Source organism: Diaporthe amygdali (assembly GCF_026229845.1).
Source record: "Diaporthe amygdali strain CAA958 chromosome Unknown NODE_2_length_3802984_cov_64_841326, whole genome shotgun sequence".
In the NCBI taxonomy this organism is placed as follows: Eukaryota; Fungi; Ascomycota; class Sordariomycetes; order Diaporthales; family Diaporthaceae; genus Diaporthe; species Diaporthe amygdali.
This window is the reverse complement of record NW_026517022.1, coordinates 1,668,120-1,691,397: the sequence shown is the minus strand read 5'-3', so window position 1 is coordinate 1,691,397 and position 23,278 is coordinate 1,668,120. Positions and strand designations below refer to the sequence as shown.

The 23,278-nt window shown below is 55.0% G+C and overlaps 10 protein-coding genes across 10 annotated transcripts; 6 read left to right on the top strand and 4 right to left on the bottom strand.

Moving 5' to 3' along the window:
* Window positions 1–633: 633 nt before the first annotated feature.
* J7T55_011861 (pectinesterase family protein) lies at window positions 634–2,030 on the top strand (the record flags this gene model as incomplete). Its single annotated transcript, XM_053136689.1, has 3 exons — window positions 634–916; window positions 973–1,376; window positions 1,467–2,030. The coding sequence occupies 3 exons, from the start codon at window positions 634–636 to the stop codon at window positions 2,028–2,030; spliced, it is 1,251 nt and encodes a 416-aa protein (XP_052999666.1).
* Window positions 2,031–2,201: 171 nt separating this feature from the next.
* Window positions 2,202–5,981, bottom strand: J7T55_011860 (uncharacterized protein; the record flags this gene model as incomplete). Its single annotated transcript, XM_053136688.1, has 1 exon — window positions 2,202–5,981. The coding sequence occupies one exon, from the start codon at window positions 5,979–5,981 to the stop codon at window positions 2,202–2,204; it is 3,780 nt and encodes a 1,259-aa protein (XP_052999665.1).
* A 1,472-nt stretch (window positions 5,982–7,453) lies between these two features.
* On the top strand, window positions 7,454–7,720 carry J7T55_011859 (magnesium ion transporter; the record flags this gene model as incomplete). Its single annotated transcript, XM_053136687.1, has 2 exons — window positions 7,454–7,589; window positions 7,656–7,720. The coding sequence occupies 2 exons, from the start codon at window positions 7,454–7,456 to the stop codon at window positions 7,718–7,720; spliced, it is 201 nt and encodes a 66-aa protein (XP_052999664.1).
* A 581-nt stretch (window positions 7,721–8,301) lies between these two features.
* Window positions 8,302–11,191, bottom strand: J7T55_011858 (mus38-like protein; the record flags this gene model as incomplete). Its single annotated transcript, XM_053136686.1, has 2 exons — window positions 8,302–11,079; window positions 11,144–11,191. 2 exons carry the CDS (start codon window positions 11,189–11,191, stop codon window positions 8,302–8,304), a joined length of 2,826 nt encoding a protein of 941 aa, XP_052999663.1.
* Window positions 11,192–12,226: 1,035 nt separating this feature from the next.
* On the top strand, window positions 12,227–12,524 carry J7T55_011857 (uncharacterized protein; the record flags this gene model as incomplete). The annotated part of the gene is made up of 2 exons (XM_053136685.1): window positions 12,227–12,268; window positions 12,354–12,524. The coding sequence occupies 2 exons, from the start codon at window positions 12,227–12,229 to the stop codon at window positions 12,522–12,524; spliced, it is 213 nt and encodes a 70-aa protein (XP_052999662.1).
* A 1,442-nt stretch (window positions 12,525–13,966) lies between these two features.
* On the top strand, window positions 13,967–15,994 carry J7T55_011856 (WH1 domain-containing protein; the record flags this gene model as incomplete). Its single annotated transcript, XM_053136684.1, has 3 exons — window positions 13,967–14,176; window positions 14,237–15,908; window positions 15,963–15,994. 3 exons carry the CDS (start codon window positions 13,967–13,969, stop codon window positions 15,992–15,994), a joined length of 1,914 nt encoding a protein of 637 aa, XP_052999661.1.
* An 884-nt stretch (window positions 15,995–16,878) lies between these two features.
* Window positions 16,879–17,555, bottom strand: J7T55_011855 (uncharacterized protein; the record flags this gene model as incomplete). Its single annotated transcript, XM_053136683.1, has 3 exons — window positions 16,879–17,077; window positions 17,143–17,289; window positions 17,428–17,555. 3 exons carry the CDS (start codon window positions 17,553–17,555, stop codon window positions 16,879–16,881), a joined length of 474 nt encoding a protein of 157 aa, XP_052999660.1.
* A 680-nt stretch (window positions 17,556–18,235) lies between these two features.
* On the top strand, window positions 18,236–18,989 carry J7T55_011854 (uncharacterized protein; the record flags this gene model as incomplete). Its single annotated transcript, XM_053136682.1, has 2 exons — window positions 18,236–18,753; window positions 18,830–18,989. The coding sequence occupies 2 exons, from the start codon at window positions 18,236–18,238 to the stop codon at window positions 18,987–18,989; spliced, it is 678 nt and encodes a 225-aa protein (XP_052999659.1).
* Window positions 18,990–19,780: 791 nt separating this feature from the next.
* J7T55_011853 (brca1 c terminus domain-containing protein) lies at window positions 19,781–21,093 on the top strand (the record flags this gene model as incomplete). Its single annotated transcript, XM_053136680.1, has 2 exons — window positions 19,781–19,852; window positions 19,954–21,093. The coding sequence occupies 2 exons, from the start codon at window positions 19,781–19,783 to the stop codon at window positions 21,091–21,093; spliced, it is 1,212 nt and encodes a 403-aa protein (XP_052999658.1).
* A 232-nt stretch (window positions 21,094–21,325) lies between these two features.
* Window positions 21,326–22,153, bottom strand: J7T55_011852 (oxidoreductase; the record flags this gene model as incomplete). The annotated part of the gene is made up of 1 exon (XM_053136679.1): window positions 21,326–22,153. One exon carries the CDS (start codon window positions 22,151–22,153, stop codon window positions 21,326–21,328), a length of 828 nt encoding a protein of 275 aa, XP_052999657.1.
* Window positions 22,154–23,278: the final 1,125 nt, after the last annotated feature.

Below are 23,278 nucleotides of genomic sequence, written 5' to 3'. Positions count from 1 at the left end.
GTGGCCCATGTCTTCTGGCCACTGGTAGTGCCCTGCGGAGCAATCCAAGTGGAATTGTTCCATCAATGGCAATGAGAGGTCCAGACTATGCCCCTGGCGGCGACCACTTAGCCCGCAGCCAGGCACGCCAGGAAACGAATCATGCAGCATGGTCCCCCAATTTCGCGGGGGTATGGGGTAGACGGAGCAGCGGAGATGTGGGGAACGACAGCCCAGTCTTCTTGTCCTCCACATTTTAGACCTCATTCAATCTCCGGCTGTATCGAAATGACAGGAGAAAGACCACCACGCAGTCGGCCGGCCGGCTAAGAACGTTTCCCCCTTCGTGGAGTTTCGCCGCCCCTGTCGCCAGCATGTCCTAGTCTTGTCTGGCCATGTGTTCCCCACAGTTCGTCCTGAGATTCGCCGGCCACGATGCCTGGGTAGGGTGACATTCAAGCCGTCACCGTTTCCGGGAGCCTGGGACGAGGTCGTGGTAATTATAGGCAAGATATAACACGGCCTCGGCCCTTCCCTTCTGTCCACATGGAAGCTTGTCTTGTCTTGATGTCTTGTCACCCTCTTGGCACTGGCACCTAGTTCTGTTCCCCTGAGCTCCGAGAGTCAAGCACACCGACGACGCCTCTTGTCAAGATGCTGGGACCGTCCACCGCCGCCGTGGTGGCACTCCTCTCCCTGGGCTTTACCAGCCCGGTCCTCGCCAATGCCAAATCTGCAGCCCCCTTCCCGGCGACCACCTTCGCAGACTGTCAGAAGAAGACAGCTGACCCGCTTGAAGGCTGTCCAGAGGGAACCATCTATGTGAGCGCCAATGACACCACGGCCGACTTCACCAAGATCCAGGACGCCATCATCTCCATTGGCAATGACACAGAGCCTCATATTATCCTCATCGGTGCTGGGTTCTACTACGAACGTGAGAGACAGATATCTCGACAGGCCCTATTTGGACACGATGCTGACAATCCCCAGAGCTCAACGTGACCCGCTCAGCACCTCTCTACCTGCTGGGCCAGTCCAACCTGCCTTCCCAGCAACAGGACTACGCCGGGGACGTGAGCTACAACCAGACCGTACAGAACGATGTGCAGATCTGGTTCAACTCCGCCAACGTGGGCAACAACCTGATCAGTGACAACGTCTTCACCGGTGTCCTGACCGTGGGCCCTACCCTCAACGCTACTCTCACCGGCAGTGGGCCCACGGGTTTCCCCGTGCCCGAGGATACCCCATTCGGATGCGAGGACTTCAGGGCATACAACATTGACTTCAGGAACGAGTATGCCCCCTACTCGGACGGGCCAGCCCACGCAATGGGCGTGTCCAGGGCCAACGCTGGGTTCTACAGCTGTGGCTTCTACAGTTGGCAGGATACCGTGAGACCCCTCCCGTCCTTCTGATCATCCTGGTTCCCAAGCCCTCCCCCATTTTGGTAGACCTCGTAGTGCTAACTATGCCTTTCTCAGATCTACGTTGGAAAGCTAGCCAACGCCTACTTCTACGACACCGTCGTGGCAGGCCAGACAGACTTCCTTTACGGTTTCGGCACTCTGTACATCACAAAGTCAACGCTGTCCCTGCGCCATTGCGGTGGCGGCGTCACCGCTTGGAAGGGTGCCAACACGACGTTTGAGAACAAGTACGGCGTGTACATCGACTCTTCCCAGCTCATCGCCAACAACGCCTCCACAGCAGCCCAGGTCGTAGGCCAATGCGCCCTCGGCCGCCCGTGGAACGCCCAACAGCGTTCTGTCTTCATGGACAGCTACTTTGACGCGAGCATCCTGCCCGCTGGGTACATCAAGTGGTCTGCTACCGACCCCAGGGTAAACAACTATACCTTCATGGCCACGTGGGACAACTACGGCCCCGGGTGGAACGTCACGGCCGAGATGGCCAGCAACGTCACGCTCGTGCTTGACGACGAGGCCGTCGAGCCGTACCGGTGGCCCGCGGATGTGTTCCTGACTCCCACTGGGGAGCCAAACAACACGTGGTGGGTCGACCAGAGTGTCCTGGTCCCCTTCTGATAGATTCTTGTTTACAAAATGATTTAATATTACATTGTCCTTGACCTGAACGCCGTCGCTGTCTTCATAAGAAATAATCACCAGTGGGCCATCTGTCACCTTGCTTGTCTTCTAAGCCACCAGATATGCTCCTCTTCAGTCCTGCCCACGCACCAAAAGGTCCCCACCACTCTACTTCCGGCTACGGCGGCGCTTACTTGTGCCGCCCTCTCTCTGCGCCTCCCCGTCCTCGTCAAATTCGTCAAAAGACCGCCGCGCGGCCTCCTTGCCTTTGCCCCTGTCGTCGTCTAGGCCGCGCATCTCACGCTCGGGAGTGGCGCCGTACAGGTCCTCCGCCTCGTAATCCTCGTCGACGCGGCGTGCGTCCTGAATGCTCCTCTCGAGAGCGAGGGCAGTCTCTGTGGGGTCGAAGCCCTCGTCGACTTCCATCTGGTAGTCCTGGCGGGAAGGCGCACCCACCATGCTTATCCTCGTCACCCACTGGAGCTGGTCCTGGTCCTCCTCGTCGTGGTCCTCTACCTCCTCGTCATCCCCACCCTCGTCTTTGTCCTCTTGCTCTTCCTCGTCGTCTTCCACGACGATGGGCAAGGACCGGCTGGCGCCCGGGCGGGGTGACTCTCCCGCGTACGCGACGCTGTCCCCGCTGGACCTTTGACGGCCCTGCCCAGCCTGCAGTTGCTCAGCGAGCCCGGGGAATATGGTGCTCCGGCGGGCCGCCTCGATCACGCCTGCGATCGCTTGTTCTTCGGTGAGATCCCGGCGTGGCGGGGCATTATTGAAGCCCGGCGGGCTCCGGCGACGGGGCGCGGTGAGGACGCCGGCGACGATCCGGCCGGGAGAAGTCGTCTGGCCTGGCGAAGCACGACTGGAGCCAGGCGAATTCTGAAGATCCGGGACGCTGGGAATAGTGGCGTCCTCGCCTATCTGTATGGAGCGCAATTCCTCAGCAAGCCCGGGGAATATGGTGCTGCGGCTGGCTGCCTCAATGATACCCTCGATAGCTTGTGCGACATTATGGGGCTGAGATGGCATGGCAGCATTGGATGCCGGGCGGCTCTGGACAGCTAGTGGGACTTGGGGCTGCACAACATCATTGAAGCCAGGGGGACTCTGGCGGCGCGGCGCGGTGAGGACGCCGTCGATGATCCGGCCGGTCCGCCGGGGCTGAGATGCCGTGGCATCACCGGGGCTTGAGCGGCCCTGAGCAGACGGCGAGTTCATGCCAGCGATGGTCTGAGCCGTACGGGCGCTCCGGTGTGATGCGGAGCGAAGAGAGGCGAAGCGGGTTTGAGGAGGTGACATGGTTGCTTCAGAGTGGGAGAATTTCTTGCAAGTCGGAGCGTCGATGTTGGCAATAGTCTGGGCTGTTCTCGCGCTTCGATGTGCCGTGGATTCATCCGCGTTGGAGTCTTGACGCGATCGCGCGCTGATGACTCCGGCGGTGATAGTTTGTCCGATACCGATATTGCGGCCGGCAACAATAGGTTGACCTGCTGTGGTTTCGTCCGAATTCGCGGTGCTCTGAACAGGCGCGTTAGAGACGCGATCAACTATATCCTGAGCGGTTGGATTATCGTCATCCGCCGCGACCAAAGCCGAGTCTGGATTATTCAGAACGGGCTCGTTGGGGCCGCTTCCAACAACGTTGCCCTCGGTGGCTGGAGGATCTTGATTCGCCGGGGAAAAGTAGGAATCTAAGGCGTTCCTCTGAGTATCTTGGGCCTGGTTGGTCCTTCTTCGGCTTGATCTCCGGAGACTGGGCCCAGCGCTGCCATTACCCTTTGAGGAAGTTCGATTCGCTTTTGCAAGGAAGCATTGTACAGGGGTCTCGCGAACATCTTCAATAATGCCCTGAAGAAGCTCTTGGCTCATGCCAGATGGCTTCTTGTAGAAGCCTGCTAAGTCCTGAGTTGTGAGCTGGCTCTGGTTCTTGATCTGCGGCTGTGACTTATTGCCCTTGTCGTGATTGTCATCATCATCGCTGACTATAATGATCTGACCTGGTGCTGGTTGACGCGAGACTCCATCAAACTTCTCCAGGTGGACGCGAATAGACTTCAAAAGAGTCTTGACGACCACTGGAGGAAAGGCATTTCCGATCTGCTTCTTGATGCACTTCCCAACGAACCGGAAGAATGGAGGAAACCCCTGAAGAGCAGCAAATTCCGCCAGTGTGAGCTCCCGCTCGCCAGACCAAAAGTAGCACTGGCCGCCGGAAGTGGTGATAGTCCTCTCTAAGGGCTTGCTGCCATCCCACGGGATCTTATCTGCGGGGCGGGCGCCCTCAACATCATGCAGGTTCTCGCCCTCGACGAGGCCGCTGCAGGCCTTGAAGGCTGACACGAGCGGCTTCTGGCCGTCCTTGGGGTCCTTGCTGTGGGTTGGCTTCGGCCAGGCCGGGAGCTGCTCTCCGGGCGCGGCGCCGATCATGACCAATCTCTTCCGGGTCTGCGGGAGCCCGAACTCGACTAGGTGGATTACCTTCCACTTGACTGAATAGCCGTGGCGAGTAAAGCCCTGTATGAGGGCGTTGAAATTGGGGATCCACCGTTCCTGAGCCAGACCAAAGGTCTGCTCCACCGTGAAGATGCGAGGGTGGAATATCGTGATGATCTTCTCACAAGCGAATAGTGTGGCCCTATTTTCCTCGTCTTTCTTGCCCTCACATGTGTGCGCTGGAGACCACGTCTGACATGGAGGCGAGAAGTGAAGTATATCGACGTTCGAGTGGTCGCGGGTCAGGTCCGTATTCAGCTTTTCGATGTACTTGTAGACGTCTTCTTGGTGCAGCTCAGCGTCCGGGAAGTTTTCGCGGTACGTCTCACAGCACCGCGGCCAGTGATCGCAGGCTGCCAAGATCTTGAGTCCAGCCATCTTGGCTCCCGTCGAGTAGCCCCCGGCACCGGAAAAGACGTCGACAACGGTGTACTTTTGTCCTGGGGCGAGGTGAACTTCAGAGGATTCCGGGTCGGGCTCGAGCGCGCCATTGGGAATGAATGAACCGCCTCGGATCTTTCCTTGGGCCTTGCGGCGTTCACTGTCTGGTACGCGATGTCGATCCTTGGGTATGTCGCTGTAGCTGTAGTGCCTGATCTCCTCTCCATCAATTGGTCGTTGTTGGCGACGATATCTAGGATCCGGGTATGTCAGCACCATCTGCCAACGACAAGCCAATGGTGCCTCGTCCTCTCGCTCTTGTTTGGTCTTGTACCGGACTGAATCGAATCGACACTCTGGAAAAGCTTTGTTCGTCTTGTGCAGAGTCCTGATGGTCTTGATATTGTCAAAAGGGATTTCAACTAGCGCTTGCTCAAGGTATGTGATGGGATTGGCGGTGCGGTAATCATTCGTGTCAATCTCATAGAGCTCGCAGACTTCGTTCTTCCGAGGCTCGATCCGGCCCTCTAGGTTTCTTGTCCTGGAATAAGCCCGACCACGAATGAAAGGCTGCTCACTCTTGAGGGGAGTCCATATCTCATGGATCTCAACGAATTCAGCTTCGTAGCGGCCGACACGTATAGACTCCTTCAACTCGACCAACTGGGACTTGTTGAGCTCGATGCCATCGACCGTCGCATTTGGCACCTTGTGGTGAGTACCGCACGGGCATGGATTTCGAATACCCTTTTTCCAATGCACACAAGGGCCATCTTGGGTATCTTCGACTTCAGTTGCCAACTCCTCGCGCTCGATCTTAGCGTTGTCGTTGTCATAATTGTCTTCGTCGACACGCCACGGATCTTCAGATAGGTTTTCATCCTCGCCATCCAGATCAATTGGGTTAAACCTGGCGTTTCCCCTCTGGACCTGACGGACAATCTCCTCCACCTTCCGACCGATTGCAGACTGAGGGATGTCTTGATCCTCATCGACCAGAATTGGCTGCTCCTCGGAGCCGTTTGGTATCTCAACCTCTTCAGATCCAGTCATATCTGGTCCAGGATCTGACATCTTCGGGTACTGAAATTCTTGACTGAGAACAGAGACTAGTTGTGGGCTGAAGGCCGGAGATACCTGGTCATGATTTGAGGCACCTTTGATGGTTACAAATGCTTTGAAGAAGGCTTGCCTGTCAATAAAGAATTTTTTTGAATCTCTGTCCACTAAGACGGAGGGGCAATCTAGCTTGGTGAATAGTCGTCGAAGCGACCTGAATTCACCGTTGAGGCTTGAGATCTTCCTCGCCCGAAATTCAGATATTCGCGAATGCCACGAGGCTGGTACGAGCGGCTGCAGCCGTGCCATGATAGAATGGAAATTTTGAATGCACTATATCACTGATAGAGTGAACCATTGGTACAAGTTGGTTGAATGGCATATTTCACAAGAAATCAAGAGAGCTTTCCCCTGCCGGTGTTTGATATTCGCGTCGGCCACTGTGAATAGCTGACGCCAGCCCCAAGGCATGCGCTGGATAGGGAAAACAAGAAAATCGCCATCAGTTGGCTCACGTTGAGCAATGTTATCACACTCTGTCCCCTTCTTTCTTCATTTCGATATGGTTCACAAGCACTGGTCTGTTCGCCAAGGCATGAACAAGGAAGTGCTGCGAATATAAAGGCCAGACCAGACTCGCGAACAGATTAAATCCACTTATGTAAAGAGTCCAGCTCATTTGAGCGCACTTTGGCACTTGAAGGACTGAGTCTATAGCAATAATGCAAAGTCATTGCGGACAGGACAAAACACAAAGAGGAAAAGAAATACCTTTTTTCCCCACCCCTTCCTTTAACCTACCTCCCCCCTCTGCAGGGGGTTGACACTCTTTCCTTCCCTTTTGGGCACCTGCCAGTCTGTGATTGGTGGAGACGCAGATGTCACCAGATGGTCCTAGCGCCAGATAGGGCGATGGTCCAGAACGTCCGAGCTACGTCACCGCGAAAAGAGGCAAATCTCGAAGCGGAAATGGTCAGACACGGCTTTCTTGATTCTGCTGTCTCATGTCAGATCTCATTTCCCAAACAGAGTTGGATCGCTTTGATTGCCAGAGGGCCAGAGGGAACCCGACAGGCCCAACCATAGAAAAACAGCAAAACCGGAGCCTTTGCTCCCTTGCCCTACCCTGTCGTTGCATATCCCTACCGTGACGCTGTTGACGTTGAGATGGCGTAGGGATCCTCGTAAAGGGAAGTCCCTGCGGCAATCACCCGGTCACACTGTGACGTCAAGCTGAAATTGGCAACGGCTGCCACTGACGAGATCACGATGCATGAACGAACAACAGCGGCGAGAGTGTGCCGGGGTGCCGCATTCCAAGATATAAGGAATGGCACTCACCTGTTCCTTTCCGGGTGGTTGTCACCTATAACTCATCCATCAATAACATATCTATCTCCTACAAGACCTAGCAGTCAAAATTTAACCTTACCTCCAACAACAACACCCTCACCTTTCCAAAAAAACCTCAGCACAACACCGCAACCATGGGCGCAGTTATGTCATGTATCCAAGGGATCGGAGACTGTATTATGACAGTGATCCGAGCCATCGCTGGAGTTATCATGTCGATCGTTAACGGCATCGTTGCTGTTCTCTCAGCCATCGTTCGCTTCCTGACTTGTAAGCTACCTTCCTCTCAGCATCAACATTTTAAAAGACCCAATGACTAACCAATTCCCCTCACAGGCGGCTACTGCGGACGTGGCGGCGGCGGTGGTACTCGTCGTAGAGGACACACAAGTCATGTCTAGAGGCAACGGCACGGCCACCAGGCGGGCGTGTACGTGAGATGAAAACAAGACCTGGATCTCACCAAGGGGACGAGGAGCGACGGAAGCGGCGCGGTTTCGTTTTGGCTACGGAGTTGGGGGGACGAGTAACACCGGCGCGGGTCGGTCGCCGAGTAATGGAGGAACGCTTTGCATGATCATGGGCCGGCCTCTGCGCTTCCTGTTCAAGGCATCGAAGATATCAGATACCCCTGTTTTCCACTTTGTACAGTACCGACACCGGAATTTTCTTGGATGGAATGATGCCCGCATGATTGAGCATAAGGAATAACGAAATATACCCGAGTTGTCCAACAACCACTACACGAGCCCAGATGATCGAGATTTGCTGTGAAAATTTCCACAACTTCAATTTGGTGACATGCGGACAGGGTCTGCCGACGCCTTTGCGTACAAGCCGTACTCCACAATGTAACCATGCTTCCCGGTGGACGGCATTTAGCCGGCATGGTATCCTGGTCGGTGACTTGAGAGGACCATTTGGAAGATTGTGCACTCGCAGGGTGCATCGTTTAATTATTTGAGTCGACATAATAGCGACATTACTCCTCATCTTCAAGTAGATCCTTTGCAAAGAACCTGGATATCCTCCTAGCAGCCTCCCCGCCTACCATTGGATCTAGGTCTTCAACGGACATGTTGGCAATGTCCCTAATGTTTTCGGTCTCGAGCGTCAACGTCTTGATGTTCTTGCTCGTTACCCCGGGAACGTGCATCAGCATCTCCTCCGGCTGCTGGTTGAACGGCTGCTCCTCGGCGACCTCATTGCTCTCGAGCCCGGCCCTCACTGCTGCAATCGGATCGGGCTCTTCCTCCTGCGCCTTGAGAGACTCGAAGATTTCGGCGGTCTGGTATGGTGATGATGACCATATGACTCGCAGCTTGGGGAAGGCGAGCGTCAGCAGCACGATCTTGGACTGGAGGTCAGACGAGATATTGTCCGGGTTGACACTCTTCAGATTCCCGGAGAGGTCGGCGAAGGGTTCCAGAGTAAAAGACTTGTTCTGATCGAACTCAATCAGGAGCATCGGCGACTTGTAGTGCTGGAACATTGTTTCAGCCTGAGTGTAGAGACGCCCATCCTTGAAAGAGGAAATCAGATCGCTGACCGATTTCCGCTCGATGCAAATGTTGGGCGACAAGATGTAGTCGCCCACGGTCAGCATGCAAGGCACGATGACCATGGAGCGACCATGCAGAAGCGACGGCAGAGAAGATCTGAACTCCCGGACGTCAACCACCACCCGAGGCGGTTGTGCTGTGGCAGCCAGACGTCCGCCACCTGCTATTCGAGTGTTAATGGTCCTGAGAAACGCTTCCTGGGGGTCTTCAACGCCATGAGCATCAATGGTCATGACGACGCTCATGCTCGCGCGCTCTTTGATCAACTTGGTGAACGCATCCTTTTCCCGACGAACCGTAGTCAAATACCGCTGTTCCTCCACAGAGCCGCCATAGTACAAGAAGTAGACGCGCACGTTACGATCGTTGTGAGACGACCTGTAGACCTCGACCCGTCTGATAAACGAAGCCTCGGGCTCGTACATGATAATATACCGTGGCTTGACCTCCTCAAGGACGTGCTCATCTTGGTCTCCGTCGTAGGCGTGAATAACCACCAAATCTTGCATTTCGTACATTTCGTAGAAGTCGTCCATGTCTTCCAATGTGTCTTCGATGACATCTGCTTTCTGCTTCGCCTCCTCTTCTGTGATCTGTATCTCTTCCATGAGCTCAGAGACCTCGCTCGCCTTTTCGAAATATGGCAGAAGGCTTCCATTCTCAGCTCGTCCAAGACTCGTCGCCATGGAGCCACCGCCCCGGACGCGCCGCCTCTTGTTGGCAGGCGCTCTGCTGGTCTTTTGCAAGCGTGGATCTGTCGCTCCTTTCAGTGCATTTTGATTCTCGGCAAACAGTGTGGCGCTGACTTTGGCGAACTCCCGCTTCCAATTAAGGTACTGTCGGAGCTTACGCCTCATCATGAACGTCGCAGACGGTTTATCTTCGTCATCATCGTCCTCGGCACTCTCGTAGACAATCTTCTTTCTCTGCTGCTCTACCTTGGGCTTTACATGCATGGTTTGCAAGTATTCTTTGAGCTGGCGACACGTCGCGGCATCGGAGCACATGATCAAAACAGTGCCATTGGAGTCGTCGCGGGCCGTTGGCTCGAAATAAAGATCTCTGTCAATTTCCTGGAGAACGTCGGCTAGTACAGCCCATTTGGGCTGTTCCTCGAGAACTGGCCGCACAGAGTCAATATTGGAGTCTGCGCCTGGTTTGTTGACGCCACTGTAGACTCGCTTCCTGCCGACATCAAAAATGGTCTGGGCAGCGTCAAGAAATAGCCACGGAGACTGATTCTGCCTGGTTGTCCCCGGCGCAGGCGAATGGGCAGCATGGATGGTGTCTAGATTTTGCAAGAATTGCACAGCATCCATTGCGACAACGGCCTGCAACAAGCCGCGTAGCACCGTTAGATCGTTGACGATCTGTTTTGTCTTCCAGCTGACCCTATGCCAATTTGGGTCGAGCTGACGTCGAACCATGACATCGAAGTTCTTGGTCAAGGCGCTGTCGAGATTCCAGTCATCCATCTCGAGGCCAGTATTTCCCTTCTTGAGTTCATGAATGCTAACTTCGACGCATTCCATAACGGCATTCTGAATCTCCTTCATGGCATCGGTCATGGGGACTTCCAGCTCAATGACCTCTGCCTTTTTCTTGCCCTCCAGAGACTGGGCGACTGAAACATGAAAGCGAGGCCACAGACTCGCCTTCCTCAGGAACAAGTTACGCATCATGGCCGCGAGAGGATTGAAACCAGTGGTGAAGGGATCCGGATTATCCGCGAAGGCCTTCAAAAACCCGACCTTGTTCTTCTGGCGGTAAATACGTAGAATAAAAGCCTCCAGACTCGTAGCAACTATCCTGTCGGCGTGTAGTACGACCATGCCGGTGATTTTCTCAACATTCAATAGATTGGTGAGCATATCCACCACCAAGATCCGGCTCGTGATGCTGAAGATGCCGCCTGATGCATACATTTTCTCTCTGGTGCCGACATTGGTGTAGTCAGTGTTGACGACGGTCAGCCCCCGAGCCAGGGGCGCCATGCTTATGGCTGCATGCTCGGCAAGAGCTTCACCGATCCAGTTGTTTTCACGATCTTCAGCGTTGACTACGACAATGAGATTGTTGCCGGCAGCATCGTAAGAATGCAGGAGATTGGTCAAGAGGCGCATGAGCCCAAGACCACGTGCCAGAATGACGAGCTCATCCTCTGTGCGGAGCTCTTGAAAGAGAGACTGTTGATATTCCTTGATAGAGGCATGAAATGTGAGCGTTCCATGTGAAGATCTAAGAATGGCCAGAGAGACATACAAGGGGCAGTGAGAGCTTCACCGGCTGTGGCGCATCGTTGGCGGCCATGATGGAGTGTGGCAGCCGAGTGCAAATGCGATGCCTACAGAGAAGGAGTAAAACATGGTCTTTGGATTGGCGGATTGACCAGTGTCAGCAAAGCCAGCCCGATATATCAGGAAAGGCTGATATCCGGCCAGTCGACATTCACGCGTGCAGTTCTGACGCGACCTTCAATGTCGTCAGATTGGAGTAGCCGCCCGTCGACAGTCTGACAGTCAACGGCCGATCGACAGCTGGTGCCAGCCGCCGAGCTAGCTTGCTGTCCCTCGATGACCTTGAAAAGCCTCTGACCAAGACGGATAATTTCCCTCTGTATCCAAATTGTCCAATAGAGACAAGAGTAACAACAATCAAACATCAGACGTGAGGAGAGCCTGAATTGTCGATCCCTGCAATTCCGAACGCCGGGAGTGGTTGAGGCTGTCTGTGAATTCCGAATCGGAGGTTCCAAAAGTGAGGCAACCGGCCTGATTGTCGGCTTGACGCAAGCAAGCCGAAACAGCCTGCTACCCTGTGCTGGGGGTCTCGGCCGCTTCCGCCTCTCAGCTATTGCGACACAACAAGCTTAACATGTGGAGAGCCTACCAATTACAAACATCTGCCTGGATGATGGGCCTAATAGAGTACGCAGTAGGCAGGTAAAGTCGATGGAAGCCGCGTTGCCCGTTGGCGGGGCGTGCTTGCCTGCTCAGTCACGGGTCGCTGTTAGTCAAGAACGACGTCATCTTCATGTGCTGGCAGCTAGCTGTACGTAGACGGGGACTTGATTGTCCAGGAGAGGGTCCCAGGTCAACCCGATGTGGCTGTATAAGACGGGACAACATCCCATCGTACAATCTGCACAACGTGGGCTTAATTCCCAGTTTCCTACTTCTTACAACATAAGATTCCGAGTCTCCTAACCTCCAAATAAGTAAGACCTAATTCCATGCCACCAGGCACTTCTGCATATAGGACGACCACCAACTGATAACCTTGACTATTAGCCGTCAAAACATCAACTCACCTACATACAACAACCAACCTCAGCCAACAGCAACCATGTCTGACAAGAACCAGCAAGAGAAGGAGTTCACCACTCAGGTAAGCTCTGTGCAGCCTCCATCCTCTTCTGCCCTCTCGTAAAACCCCCTGCGAGCGCTCTGGCTAATCTCATCTCCTTCCCCAGCCCATTGACGACAAGAAGGAGGGCGGATCCAGCTTCATTGAGGCCATCAAGTCTAAGGTTGCCCCACACGTTGCTGCTCCTGGCCCGGCCCAGTCTCACGACCACAGCGAGATCCCCCAGGAGGGTACCAAGGAGGAGCGCCTGGCCAAGGCCAAGGAGCTCAACAAATAATTCAAAGAAGCCCCGGTGTGATGTTTGGGTTTCTGGGCTGTTGCGATACTCGGTAGAGTCGGCCGCGGGGGCAGATACGACGAATTAATGAGAGAAATGACTTAAATACCCCGAGCTTCACAGACCGTGTCCCGCACCTGCTTCGCTTGAACACGTCCAACTATTTTGGCAAGTGTTGGTCAATAAGGTGATACTAGTGGGTTGAGATGCGACACTCGTGCAGTGCTGCAAATTGGTAAATTATGATCTTTGCGGAGAAGCTTGTCCAGGAGCCCTACCGATTCCAGACTCTTGAATCCACATTAGCCATTCGACGGTGATGCCTTATACTAGTGCCCGGCTGCAGCAGAATGCAGATCCAGAACACAATATTTGTTATGTGTATTATACAGTGAGGCTGTAGATCAGCAACGTTGTCAACAAGATCAGCGATAAGCCCGAGCTGTGGCTGTGCTCGCAACCGATGTCTCAAGACAGCAGAAAATGGGGATCGCTTCAATCGTCTGATATTCATGTAACGGGTAGGTTCTCCTATCAGAGCGATGATGCAACAGGTGTCATGAAACGTACTTTGCGTTCGGGAAGCTCTCGATACGCAATACGGCCGGCTGGTCGGGTTCCCAGAAGCTGCAGGCACCCAGCAGTGCTTTGGGCATGGAGGCAGCCCTGCCACTTTACCCATCCCTCACTGTAAATTGGCACTCCCTCAGGTCAACCTCACCTCATTTGGACCCATTCCCCGCCTGTTACCGACCTGTCCGGTGACGATCCTTTCGGTTAGGCCTGCGGTACGCCTCCTTGTCTTGCACGTGTCTCGAGCTTTAATTGCTCAGTCTGCCAGCTTGCCCAGTATAGACAGTCGTTGCCAAGATCCGTTCGAACGGTACACCCTTGATTTAGCTACGTCGGCCTTGCGCTTGCCATTTAGTACCCAATCCTACCTACATCCTACCTACTTCCAACGGCTACCATACTCTGGACTGGACTTACTGCCAATTTACGCGCGTACAGTAAGCCACCAACGACCTCCCATCCGATTTGCTAGGGTCGCCGTACCTGCGACATATCCAAGTGGGCGCTGCCAGTCATCCAAGCCAAGCCAAGCGTTCCTTGGTTTGGAAACACCACCACCACACAGCTTAGTTGTGTGCAACAGTTCTACACTCACACGACACCACTACTTTGCTGCTTTTGTCATAACCACCACCATTACCAGCACCGATCCTACCGCCACTGCCACGACTGCGGCTTCCCGCAACTGGCAGCGACACGACTCGAGCGCAGTTCAATTGCTCATCCCATGATTTAACTTAGGGGCCATCGAGACAAGGCCGCTGGGAGGAGAGACCCCGAATCCCGCCCAACCTCCGCCCCTCTTTGTCCTCCTCGACAACTGATCCTCAGTCTCGCCGTCCTCTCCCAACCCCGACTGCGATAACACGATGCCGTCCATCCTCAGCGATGCCGACAAGGAGACCGTCAAACGCTTCGTGCCCAAGCAGAGCAACAAGATCCAGGCGGTGGCAGTAGCACGACTCTACGTTGCTTACCCGAACAGATCAAAATGGACATACACAGGCTTGCAGGGGGCTGTCGTGCTTTCCAACGACCTTGTTGGGAACACGTATTGGCTCAAGATGGTTGATATATCCGTAAGTCTCCCTGGCAGTGAACCACCCTGTCCAAGGCGCAAGCTAACTTACCGCGCCCAGCCCGCCATGCGAGGGGTTGTATGGGATCAGGAGATATTCGACACGTGGAGCTACAACCAGGACCGAACATTCTTCCACTCCTTCGAGCTAGAGGACTGCGTGGCTGCCCTGTCTTTCGTCGACGAGAAGGAAGCGAAGCAATTCATGAAGAAGATGAACGACAGGGAAAAGAACGCAAGTAAAGCTACCAAGGCGACACCATTCGGAGGAGTAGCTCCAGGAGCGGGCGCCGGCCACCACAAGCACAGTCTGCTGGGTGGCATCTTCGGAGGACATAAGCATGCCTCTGCACCAACGCCGCCCGACTCTCCTCGCAATAGCGCTCCTCCAATCGGTCACTTCCACAGACAGTCATCTGGGAGCAATGGACACAGGTCCGAGTTTGCAACCCTCGAGGCCTTTGATCCGGAATGGAGAGAGCATTTTGGCGACGACCTGAGAAGTAAAGGCCTTACGGATGACTTCATAAAGGACAATCAGGACTTTATCGTCGATTTCCTCAAGCAAGAGCAGGCTCAAACGAAGCACTCGACCCCTCCACCGCCACCGCCTCCGGTCAACGGGACCGGATCCAGAGCCCCTCCCCCTCCACCGGCACCACGACGAGGCGGCGCTCCTCCACCACCTCCAGCACCAAGAAGGTCTGGGAAGACTGAGCCGGCCGCCGTCGCTAGGGAGCCGACGCCTCCTCGCGATCCATCACCACCAAGGCCCAAATTCCACGTTCCTCCACCGCTTCCTGATGCCGGGAAGCTCGCGCGCTCTGATACAGCCAGGGCGCCTGCACCCGGCCCTCCTCCTCCACCACGACCAGCGAAGTCTCCCATTGAAGATACCAGAGAACCGGGCCACAAGTTCGGCGTGCCCCCACCATTTCAAGGACAAAGAAGTGTCCCACCGCCACCGCAAAGTCGTGGCCCCGTGCCTCCTCCGCCTCCGTCGCGAGAGACGAGCGCTATCCCGCCAGGTCCGCCACCACCACTTCCTCCGAAAGCGCCTGGCTCGGCCGCACCGCCTCTCCCTCCTCCGACTTCGCGACCAGTCCCGGGTCTACCCACGAGAAGTCCCGCAGGACCTCCTCCCTTACCAGCTTCCAGCGCCCCGGCCGCACCACCACCGCTGCCAGCTTCTGCAGCGCCACCTCCACCGCCGTTGCCAGCAACAAACGCACCTCCACCGCCTCCATTGCCTCCGACCAATGCCCCGGCTGCCCCTCCTCTGCCACCACCATCCTCAAGTGGGCCGCCGCCGCCGCCTCCGCTGCCGCCTGCAACTGGCGCGCCAAGCGGAATACCACCGCCGCCGCCACCACCACCAGGTGGAATGGCCGGCGTCCCCCCGCCCCCAGGACCGCCCCCGCCACCCGGGCCGCCTCCACCTCCAAATCGCGACTCAGGTTACTCATCCGGTGTTCCAGCAGCGGCCGGCGCCGATCCCAGCCGCGCAGCAATGCTGGACGGCATAACGAAGGCTGGCGGTATTGGTGCTCTGAAAAAGGTCGACAGGTCTCAGATCCGTGACAGAAGCGGAGCACAAGTTGGAGGCAGCAACGATACAGGACCACATGGGAGTGGGCTGCCGCCAGCAGGGGTCACGCCAGCAGGGGGCGGCGGTATGGCCGATGCTTTGGCTGCAGCTCTTGCGGCCAGAAATAAAAAGGTTGCTCATAGTGGTAAGTTCTCACTCGCTGAAGATGTTTTGGGCGACGTACTAACGAGCTACACAGACGATGAAGATGATGACAATGACTGGGATTAGAGACTATGATCCAAGAGTTGATCAGTGGAAGAGGAGGAATATAGAAGAGCTTCGTTGTCAGCGCATTGCACTTGGAGACGGCCGAGCAAGGTTCACTTAGCCTCGGTCGTGATTCTCGCAGGCTTATAGGCTAGCAACTTTACGCAGCATTTTATCTTCGTGTCGGCCATCATTGCTGAAACGCGGGTACTCGATGATGGGCTGTACCATTTTGGAAGAGACGAGAGCGCTCTGTTATTTCGTGGAACCAGACGGTCGCTGTCCGCTGGTATAAAGTACTCAGTGACCGTCGCGGACTTATACCGAGCCAGACATCAAGATTGAGATACAACTACAAAACCATTAAATCCTGCAGGAAGAGATCCCGGAATAGATGGAATTACTGTGATATAAACCGGTCTAAAATGTGCATTTTTGGTCTTGTCCAGACTGGTTAATCCGTGCATCGTACTCCCATCATCATGTTACGCCGCCCGTCCACGTCAAGAGATACCGCATAGTGCAAATTGTCTCCCTTGAAACGACTCGAGCACTTATCATCAAGAATGTTAAGGAAATAACACGGTTGCCGGCACAGGACGTCCCTCCCATCCCAAGCCGCTCCACACACTCAACTGTCGAGAAACCAGGGACGAGCAGCAGCAGCAGCGTGCCACCACGAGCCCCCAGGTCTAAGAGAGAGAAGACAGTTCTGTTCCCCGCCGCCTGGTCGACAACGGTTCACTCGCGCGCCCTTCGGCCGAGGACGTCCGAACACACTCCCACACACACACACTGACGCTTCGAGGACTTGACACCGGACTCCAGAGCCGCCAAATCCGCGGGTATGAGGTCCGACAGTTACAAGAGTGCCCGTCGTTTTGTCTCGGTGGGTTAGGGGGTCTCTAGATGTCGTCGATGTCGACCTCCTTGCCGCCGGCGCCGCCCTCGTCGCCGCTCTCCGAGTCGCGGTCCTCGTCGAACTCGAAGCCGCAGTCGCCGTCCTCGCCGCCGCCGAAGTTGTCCGTCTCGTTGATCTTGGCGGTCTCGGGGAGCTCGCCGTACGCCTTGAGCGAGCGGGCCTCGTCGGCTGTGTACTTGAGGCTATATGGCATTGTCAGTCAGTTGCGAGGATTTCTAGACGGAAGGGGGTGGGGGGTTCAACGTACATCACGTCGCCCTTGTCGTCCTGGTAGTCACGCAGCGACAGCAGGATGATGTCGCCCTGGTTGATCCAGACCTTCTTGCGAAGCTTGCCGCGGATGTTGCCGAGTCTGCGGGTCCCGTCGAAGCACTGCGCCTCCAGACGGCCGTTTCTGTGCGGGAGAGGAGGATTGTCAGCATATGTGCCGCAGGTTGCGTCTTGCCACGGACAGGCGGCGCGCGGTGGGAGGAAATGTTTGGCTGTTCTGTGCCAGAGTCGCTTGCGAGACGATAGCGATAGTGTGACATACCCGAGCATCTTCACGACCTGTGCATACTCCTGGCCGTCCTCCTTGAAGGTGAGCTCTCGCTTCTCATTGTCGTTTTCGTTCTTTCCACGTCTTCGGTTCTTGCCTCCCTTTCCCTTGTTCTTAGGCATCTTGTCGGCTTATCAATAAAAAGGTATCCGCGAGTTTAGGACCGAGAGGGATAGCCTGCACTTGTCTCGAGTGCGGAACAGGGAGGGTTGTCTGTGCTGTGGTGAAATGCAGGAGGAAGGAGTAGCGGCGAGTGACAGGCGACGGGTTTGTGTTGGCGGGGTCCTTTTGTGCTTGTGGGCTTTCGCCGCGGGGCGAGTCCAGGCGCTAGGGAGTCATTGTGGGCCTGGCGGTGGGTCCCGAATAGACCGGGCACTAACGCTCTACTGAATCTGCTGTACCGTTCAATTGCATACATAGCACCCGTGATACCATCCACACTGACTGACTGATTCTGACTAGACTTTTTACCTTCACCTGCTTCACTGCATCATTATCACTCAATTTTAGAGAGCAACTGTTGCCTCGTGGGGCGTGAGAAACGACTCTTTGTATGCCAAACTGTCGTGGGCTCTCACTGTGAGTCATTTGCGAGGCTGTGGCTGTGCGAAGGATGGTCAGAAGTTAACCTAAGGTATGAGTAGTTGGCCCTGCATCTTTCATCAGGATGACATGACAGCTGCCCTGAAGAACCATGTTTAGTTGTGGCGTCCTCTTCAAACCAAGGGGGAGAACATTGATTACAACATGGCAACCGTCTCATGGCTGCCACTGCAGCAGAGAATTCAAGCGATTCTGGACGATGCTTCATCGGATTCCAAAACAGGCTGAGAACAAAGAGCAGTATACCCTGGAGGGGAGAAAGCGTCTCGCGGGGCTGATGGAACACAATATTGGGCTGTACGATGAGCTCAAGACCGTACAGAAGTTGCGCTGGCAGAATATGACGGTCCATATCGCTGGCCGACACACAGTACAGTGGTACGATCTGAAGTACTTCACCAACGCCGGGCTGCCGTACGTAGAGGCTGTCTGCAGGAGGTATTTAGCGGACAATACGAAGCCTCTCTGGTGGATTGCATCGGCGCTCAGCTCAACGGCGAAGTCCGTCGTCCGCAGCAAGGCCACCACTCGCCTGAACGCTGCCTTCAAGCAAGCGCTGCACAACGCCGGGTACGACACGCAAGGGAAGAGGTTGCCAGACCAAGGGAAACAGCCTCAGTCTGGGACCCAGGCGATCAAGCAGTTGTTCGGCACTGTGATTATCAAATCCCATGCGCCGGCTGAGATTCAGAAGATGCCGTTCAGGGACTTGCAGAGGTATTGCGCAAGAATTGTTCACGCCGCGGAAGAAGCCCTAGGGCCTCGTCCTGGAGATGCCGCCAAGGGAAGCAAGGCAGGCGCGGCGCCACGTCAACAAGACTTTGGGCGCCCTGGCAGCGGTAATAGAGGAGGCAGAGGAGGCCTTGCCAACAAGGCGGGAGGAAGCACGCAACGGCGTCCTCAGAGAGACGAGCATAGTCGACGAAAAGGGAATATCCAGAGATAACACGTGAGCATTGCCAGTGACACTACAACTGCAATAATCCATATACCACCATTCTCAGCCGTGCATGCTGTGACGAAACTTACCACGCTTATTCCCATGACCAGCTTGCGATGAAGTGCACGGACTTCGTGGCTTCTGGCGAGTCTGAAGTTCTATCTTCTTCATCTCGAAAGCATGTTGGGAGACGGGAGAGCTTTGTAAGGAACCATGAGAGCAAGTAGAATGAGCCTTAGAAAGACGTACTGGGCCACAACACTGAGTCATAGAAAATTAAATAAATACAGCATCTCATTAACGAAATTGACTGATTTTTGTTAGTAAGACCAGGTGATAGACTTCCAGAAATGGAGGTCATCTTATAGACTGTAAGAGGTGTGCAATTTGTACTTACACCGACCTAGATTCTGCTGGAGTATTCATGTGGTCAGGAGCGGGTCCATGGCGCTCACACGTACTTCAATGTCATTTATAGATGGCCAAGCCCCTTCTGCCATTAATATGTCCTTGTTAAACATTCATCTAGTAGACACTTGAGGTAAGCCGTCCAGTCACTTGTGCCTTCAATCTCAGCTTGGCTTACATAAGCTCACAGCTGGCCCGCTGCATGTCTGTCCCTGGTTTCACAAGCAACGCAATCGGCACCAACTGCCAGCGTAACAACTTTCCAAACCTTGATTGAAAAGCCCATCTAGCACTGACTCTCCGTCCCCAGCCACTGTTGATTAGGCCAATTCTTTCTTGATTCCGTCACCAAGTTCGTATCAGGCTACAAGAGGCGATCCAAGACGACGGGCCAAGATGCTTGTCTCCCTGACTGTCGGCAAGGTCGACGCCGGCGTCACTGTCCTCCTGACCCCAGATAAACGACTCGTAAGTCTACATGGGTAGCTTGTTGGCAGCGCTCCATACCCTTGCGCGGCAGCTGCCAGCACGAACTTGGGCAGTATAAGCTTAACGATGTCCTCCTGCAGATCGAGTTCCCATCCATCCTCCTTCCACCAGACATCTCTTCTGGCTCCATCGTCGACATCACCGTCGCGCGCAATCTATCCTCCGAATCCTCAGCCGAGCAGCGCTTCCAGGCGCTCCAGGACCAGATCTACGGCTCCTTTGGTTCTGCCTCGCCCTCCAGCCCGATACTTCGCTGCCGCAACGCAACTCAGACCTCAGTCGTGCTAGAATGGGACCCCATCCAGCTCGCGACCGCGGATCTCATCAGCCTCGTGCTGTACCGCAACGGCCAGAAGGCCGGCAACATCCCCCGCCCACTACAGATGCACACGACCAAGATCTCGGGCCTGGCCGTGGACACGAAATACACCTTCCACATGGTGCTGAGGACAACGGCTGGCACGTACAGCAGTGAGAAGGTTGAGGTTCAGACACACAAGATGACGGATCTCAGCGGCATTACCATTACGACCGGGATCCTACCGCAGTCCATGCGCGAGGAGCTGGCAGAAGCCGTGGAGAGAATTGGCGCCAAGATCGTGGACAGCGTGAGGATAGACACGACACACTTTGTCACCACCGAGGGCCGGGGCATCCAATGGGAGAAGGCTGTGGAAATGAACATTCCTGTGGTGCGGCCGGAGTGGGTGGAGGCTTGTGAGAAGAACGGCAGGATCCTGGGTGTCACTAAGTTCTATCTGGATGCACTGAGGCCGGGCCCACCAAGTGAGGACCGGCCTGGGACGGCTGGGACAATCACTCAGCACCAGCAACAGCAACAACCTCCTCCAGCGGCCCCAGCTGCCGCTCCAGCTCCAGTGCAGACGGAGAAAGAGTTGCCAGCCGCACCTTCGCCAGAGAATGGAGGGGAGAGCAGGGAGAACGAGAAAGAGGACCCCGCCGAAGCGAACGGGGCCCAGGATAAGGAGGCCGCCGTTGAAGGCGGAGGTCATGAGACCGATGAAGAGGACAATGAGCCGGAGGAAAAGACCAAAGCGGCAGAGCAGGGCGAGCAGAAGGTCAGATTCGAGGACAAGGAGCAGAACCTGACGTTGCGTCCAGAGGCATCAAAGTCTGTAACCGTGGAAGACGCCGACGACAAAGACGCAGGGGCACAAACCCCAGCAAGTCGCGCATCGTTCCAAGATGTCCAGTTATAAGCGCTACGTTCTCTTCTGGGGTGGCAGCGGAGATGATCAAGCCGCATCTTGCTAGCTACCGATGTAATATTCTTGGCGTCTGTTGAATCTGGCCCAGGTCGGAGGTTTACGCCCAAAAGGTCCAAATATACCATAATGAATTCAAGACGAATGGCCGCCTTTTTGTCCGACATTTGACACATACTACAAATGCGGCATCTAGCCGATGAACATAGCTTCTAAGCAGTCTGGCCTATGGCAATATCTCCTCTCCCTTCCAATCCCAACACCTCCCTCTACCCTCAGGTCCCACCTTGCTTGTAGCAACCTCGACCATCTTCTCCGCGGCGAACTCAGGCTCAAACAACTTTCCTTTGGGCACCGAATCCCAGAAGTCACGGCTGAGGTCCGTCCTCACCGTGCCGGGGTGGTATGCCATGGCCAGAGCCTTCTCCCCACTCCTCGCAGCCAGCTGCAGGTCAAAGCTCTTAGTGAGGCTATTGACCGCAGCCTTGCTGCTCCGGTAGCTGTACCATCCGCCCTTCTTGTTATCCGAGATGCTCCCCACGCGCGCGGACATTGTCAGCCAGACGGCATGGTCAGGCAGCCGGACGGACGCCGACTGATGGCCGTTGTGTTCATCCAGCGCGAGCTGTGTGCGCTTCCGCGGGAGGAAGTCCTCGAACCACTTCATCAGCAGCAGCGGGCCGAGCGTGTTCACGCGGTACGTGGCCAGCGCCTTGTCGGCGTCCACCTGCCGCGGCGACTTCTCAGGGTGCAGGATGCCCGGGATCGCGAAGCCCAGGTGCAGGTGGTGCGAGTCGCGGGGGAATAGCCGCTCCGCCTCGTGCGAGGCCGCCTCGATCGTGGACTCATCCGTCACGTCCAGCTGCACTATGTTCAGCCGCCTGGCTGCTTCCTTGTCGTGTTTGATGTCCTCGAGCAGGCGGTCCTTCACGTCTGATGGGTCGCTCCGCGCCGTGGCTAGGATGGGGACTGTGGTGTTTCGCAGCAGGTGCCTGGTTAGGACATGGCCGAGCCCGCGGCTGGACGGGCAGACGAAGATCCAGGGGCGCGACATGGTAATTCTTTTGACGTGAGGTTTCTCATGAGATCCGGTGTGAGAGCTCCCAGTCGTCGATGAGGTTGGCCGTTAAAGTCATGCTCGTCTTGCGCTAGGGCTGTCAGGACTAACAACGCAGGGAGCTATCTCAAGCTCACAAGCCAATGCTAGTTGAATCAAGGTTATGAGATGCTGTGGGCCGATTGGATCTATCTACGCATCATCGTGCCAACCTAGACTAACAAGGCTATGAGCTGTGTCGAGCTCAGGGATATGTGCTCCAGTGATCGACGTCATTGCCGAAGATGTCTTAGATCGCCGTCAGGGATTCAGGGGTCGCGCTGATGTGGTATTTCGGATGATCCCCTGAACCTTAATTTTGGTGAAGGCTTCAGTAACACCGTATCTAAATAGTATAGCTGGTTTCGCCTACCGAACAAGACATTTCCAAATCATACAGCTGGATCAACTGCGAATCTTCCACCCATCTCCTGATGACTGAAGTCATCGACTCAGCCATTGTGCTTAGCGCCCCTTTATCTTCAATAATTCCAATGGTCTAAGTCACTCCCGTTATCTTCTACAACCTGGCAAGTGCAAGCCTCCTGGGAGCCATGAAGATCGAGTGTCTGAAGTCAACGAACATGGCTTTTTTCTCATTATCTAGTCGTCGAAAAATTACGACCATGAGTGGCCATCAAATTACTGTTTGCTTGCCTCCACGGAAGAAAATGAGTCAACAGGGCAAAGATCCACAGGTTCCTCCCATGGCGGCTGATGAGCTCAAGCTCGAATGTCCCCTTCGCGGCTACAGTACCTATGTGATGAACAAACGAAATCAAAACGGGAAGCTATAAAAGAAAAAATGATCATTTCTTATGAGATAACCCCTTGTCAGATAGTCAGCTAGATGAGAATCGTTGATAGGATAACCTCCCATAGGGAGGGAACCCCGTTTTCAGATAATCTGTTTTAGAATGTTTTCTTTTTGGATAATCTCTGATGGGATATTTCCTATGGAATAACCTTCTGTGGGATCATTCCCTGCTTGATAATACTATATAAGGGATTAAAGAAGCTACGCGGAGCTCCGCAATGATTTGTCGTTTTCCTCTCGTAGTCTTACAAATGTGGCAATGTTGT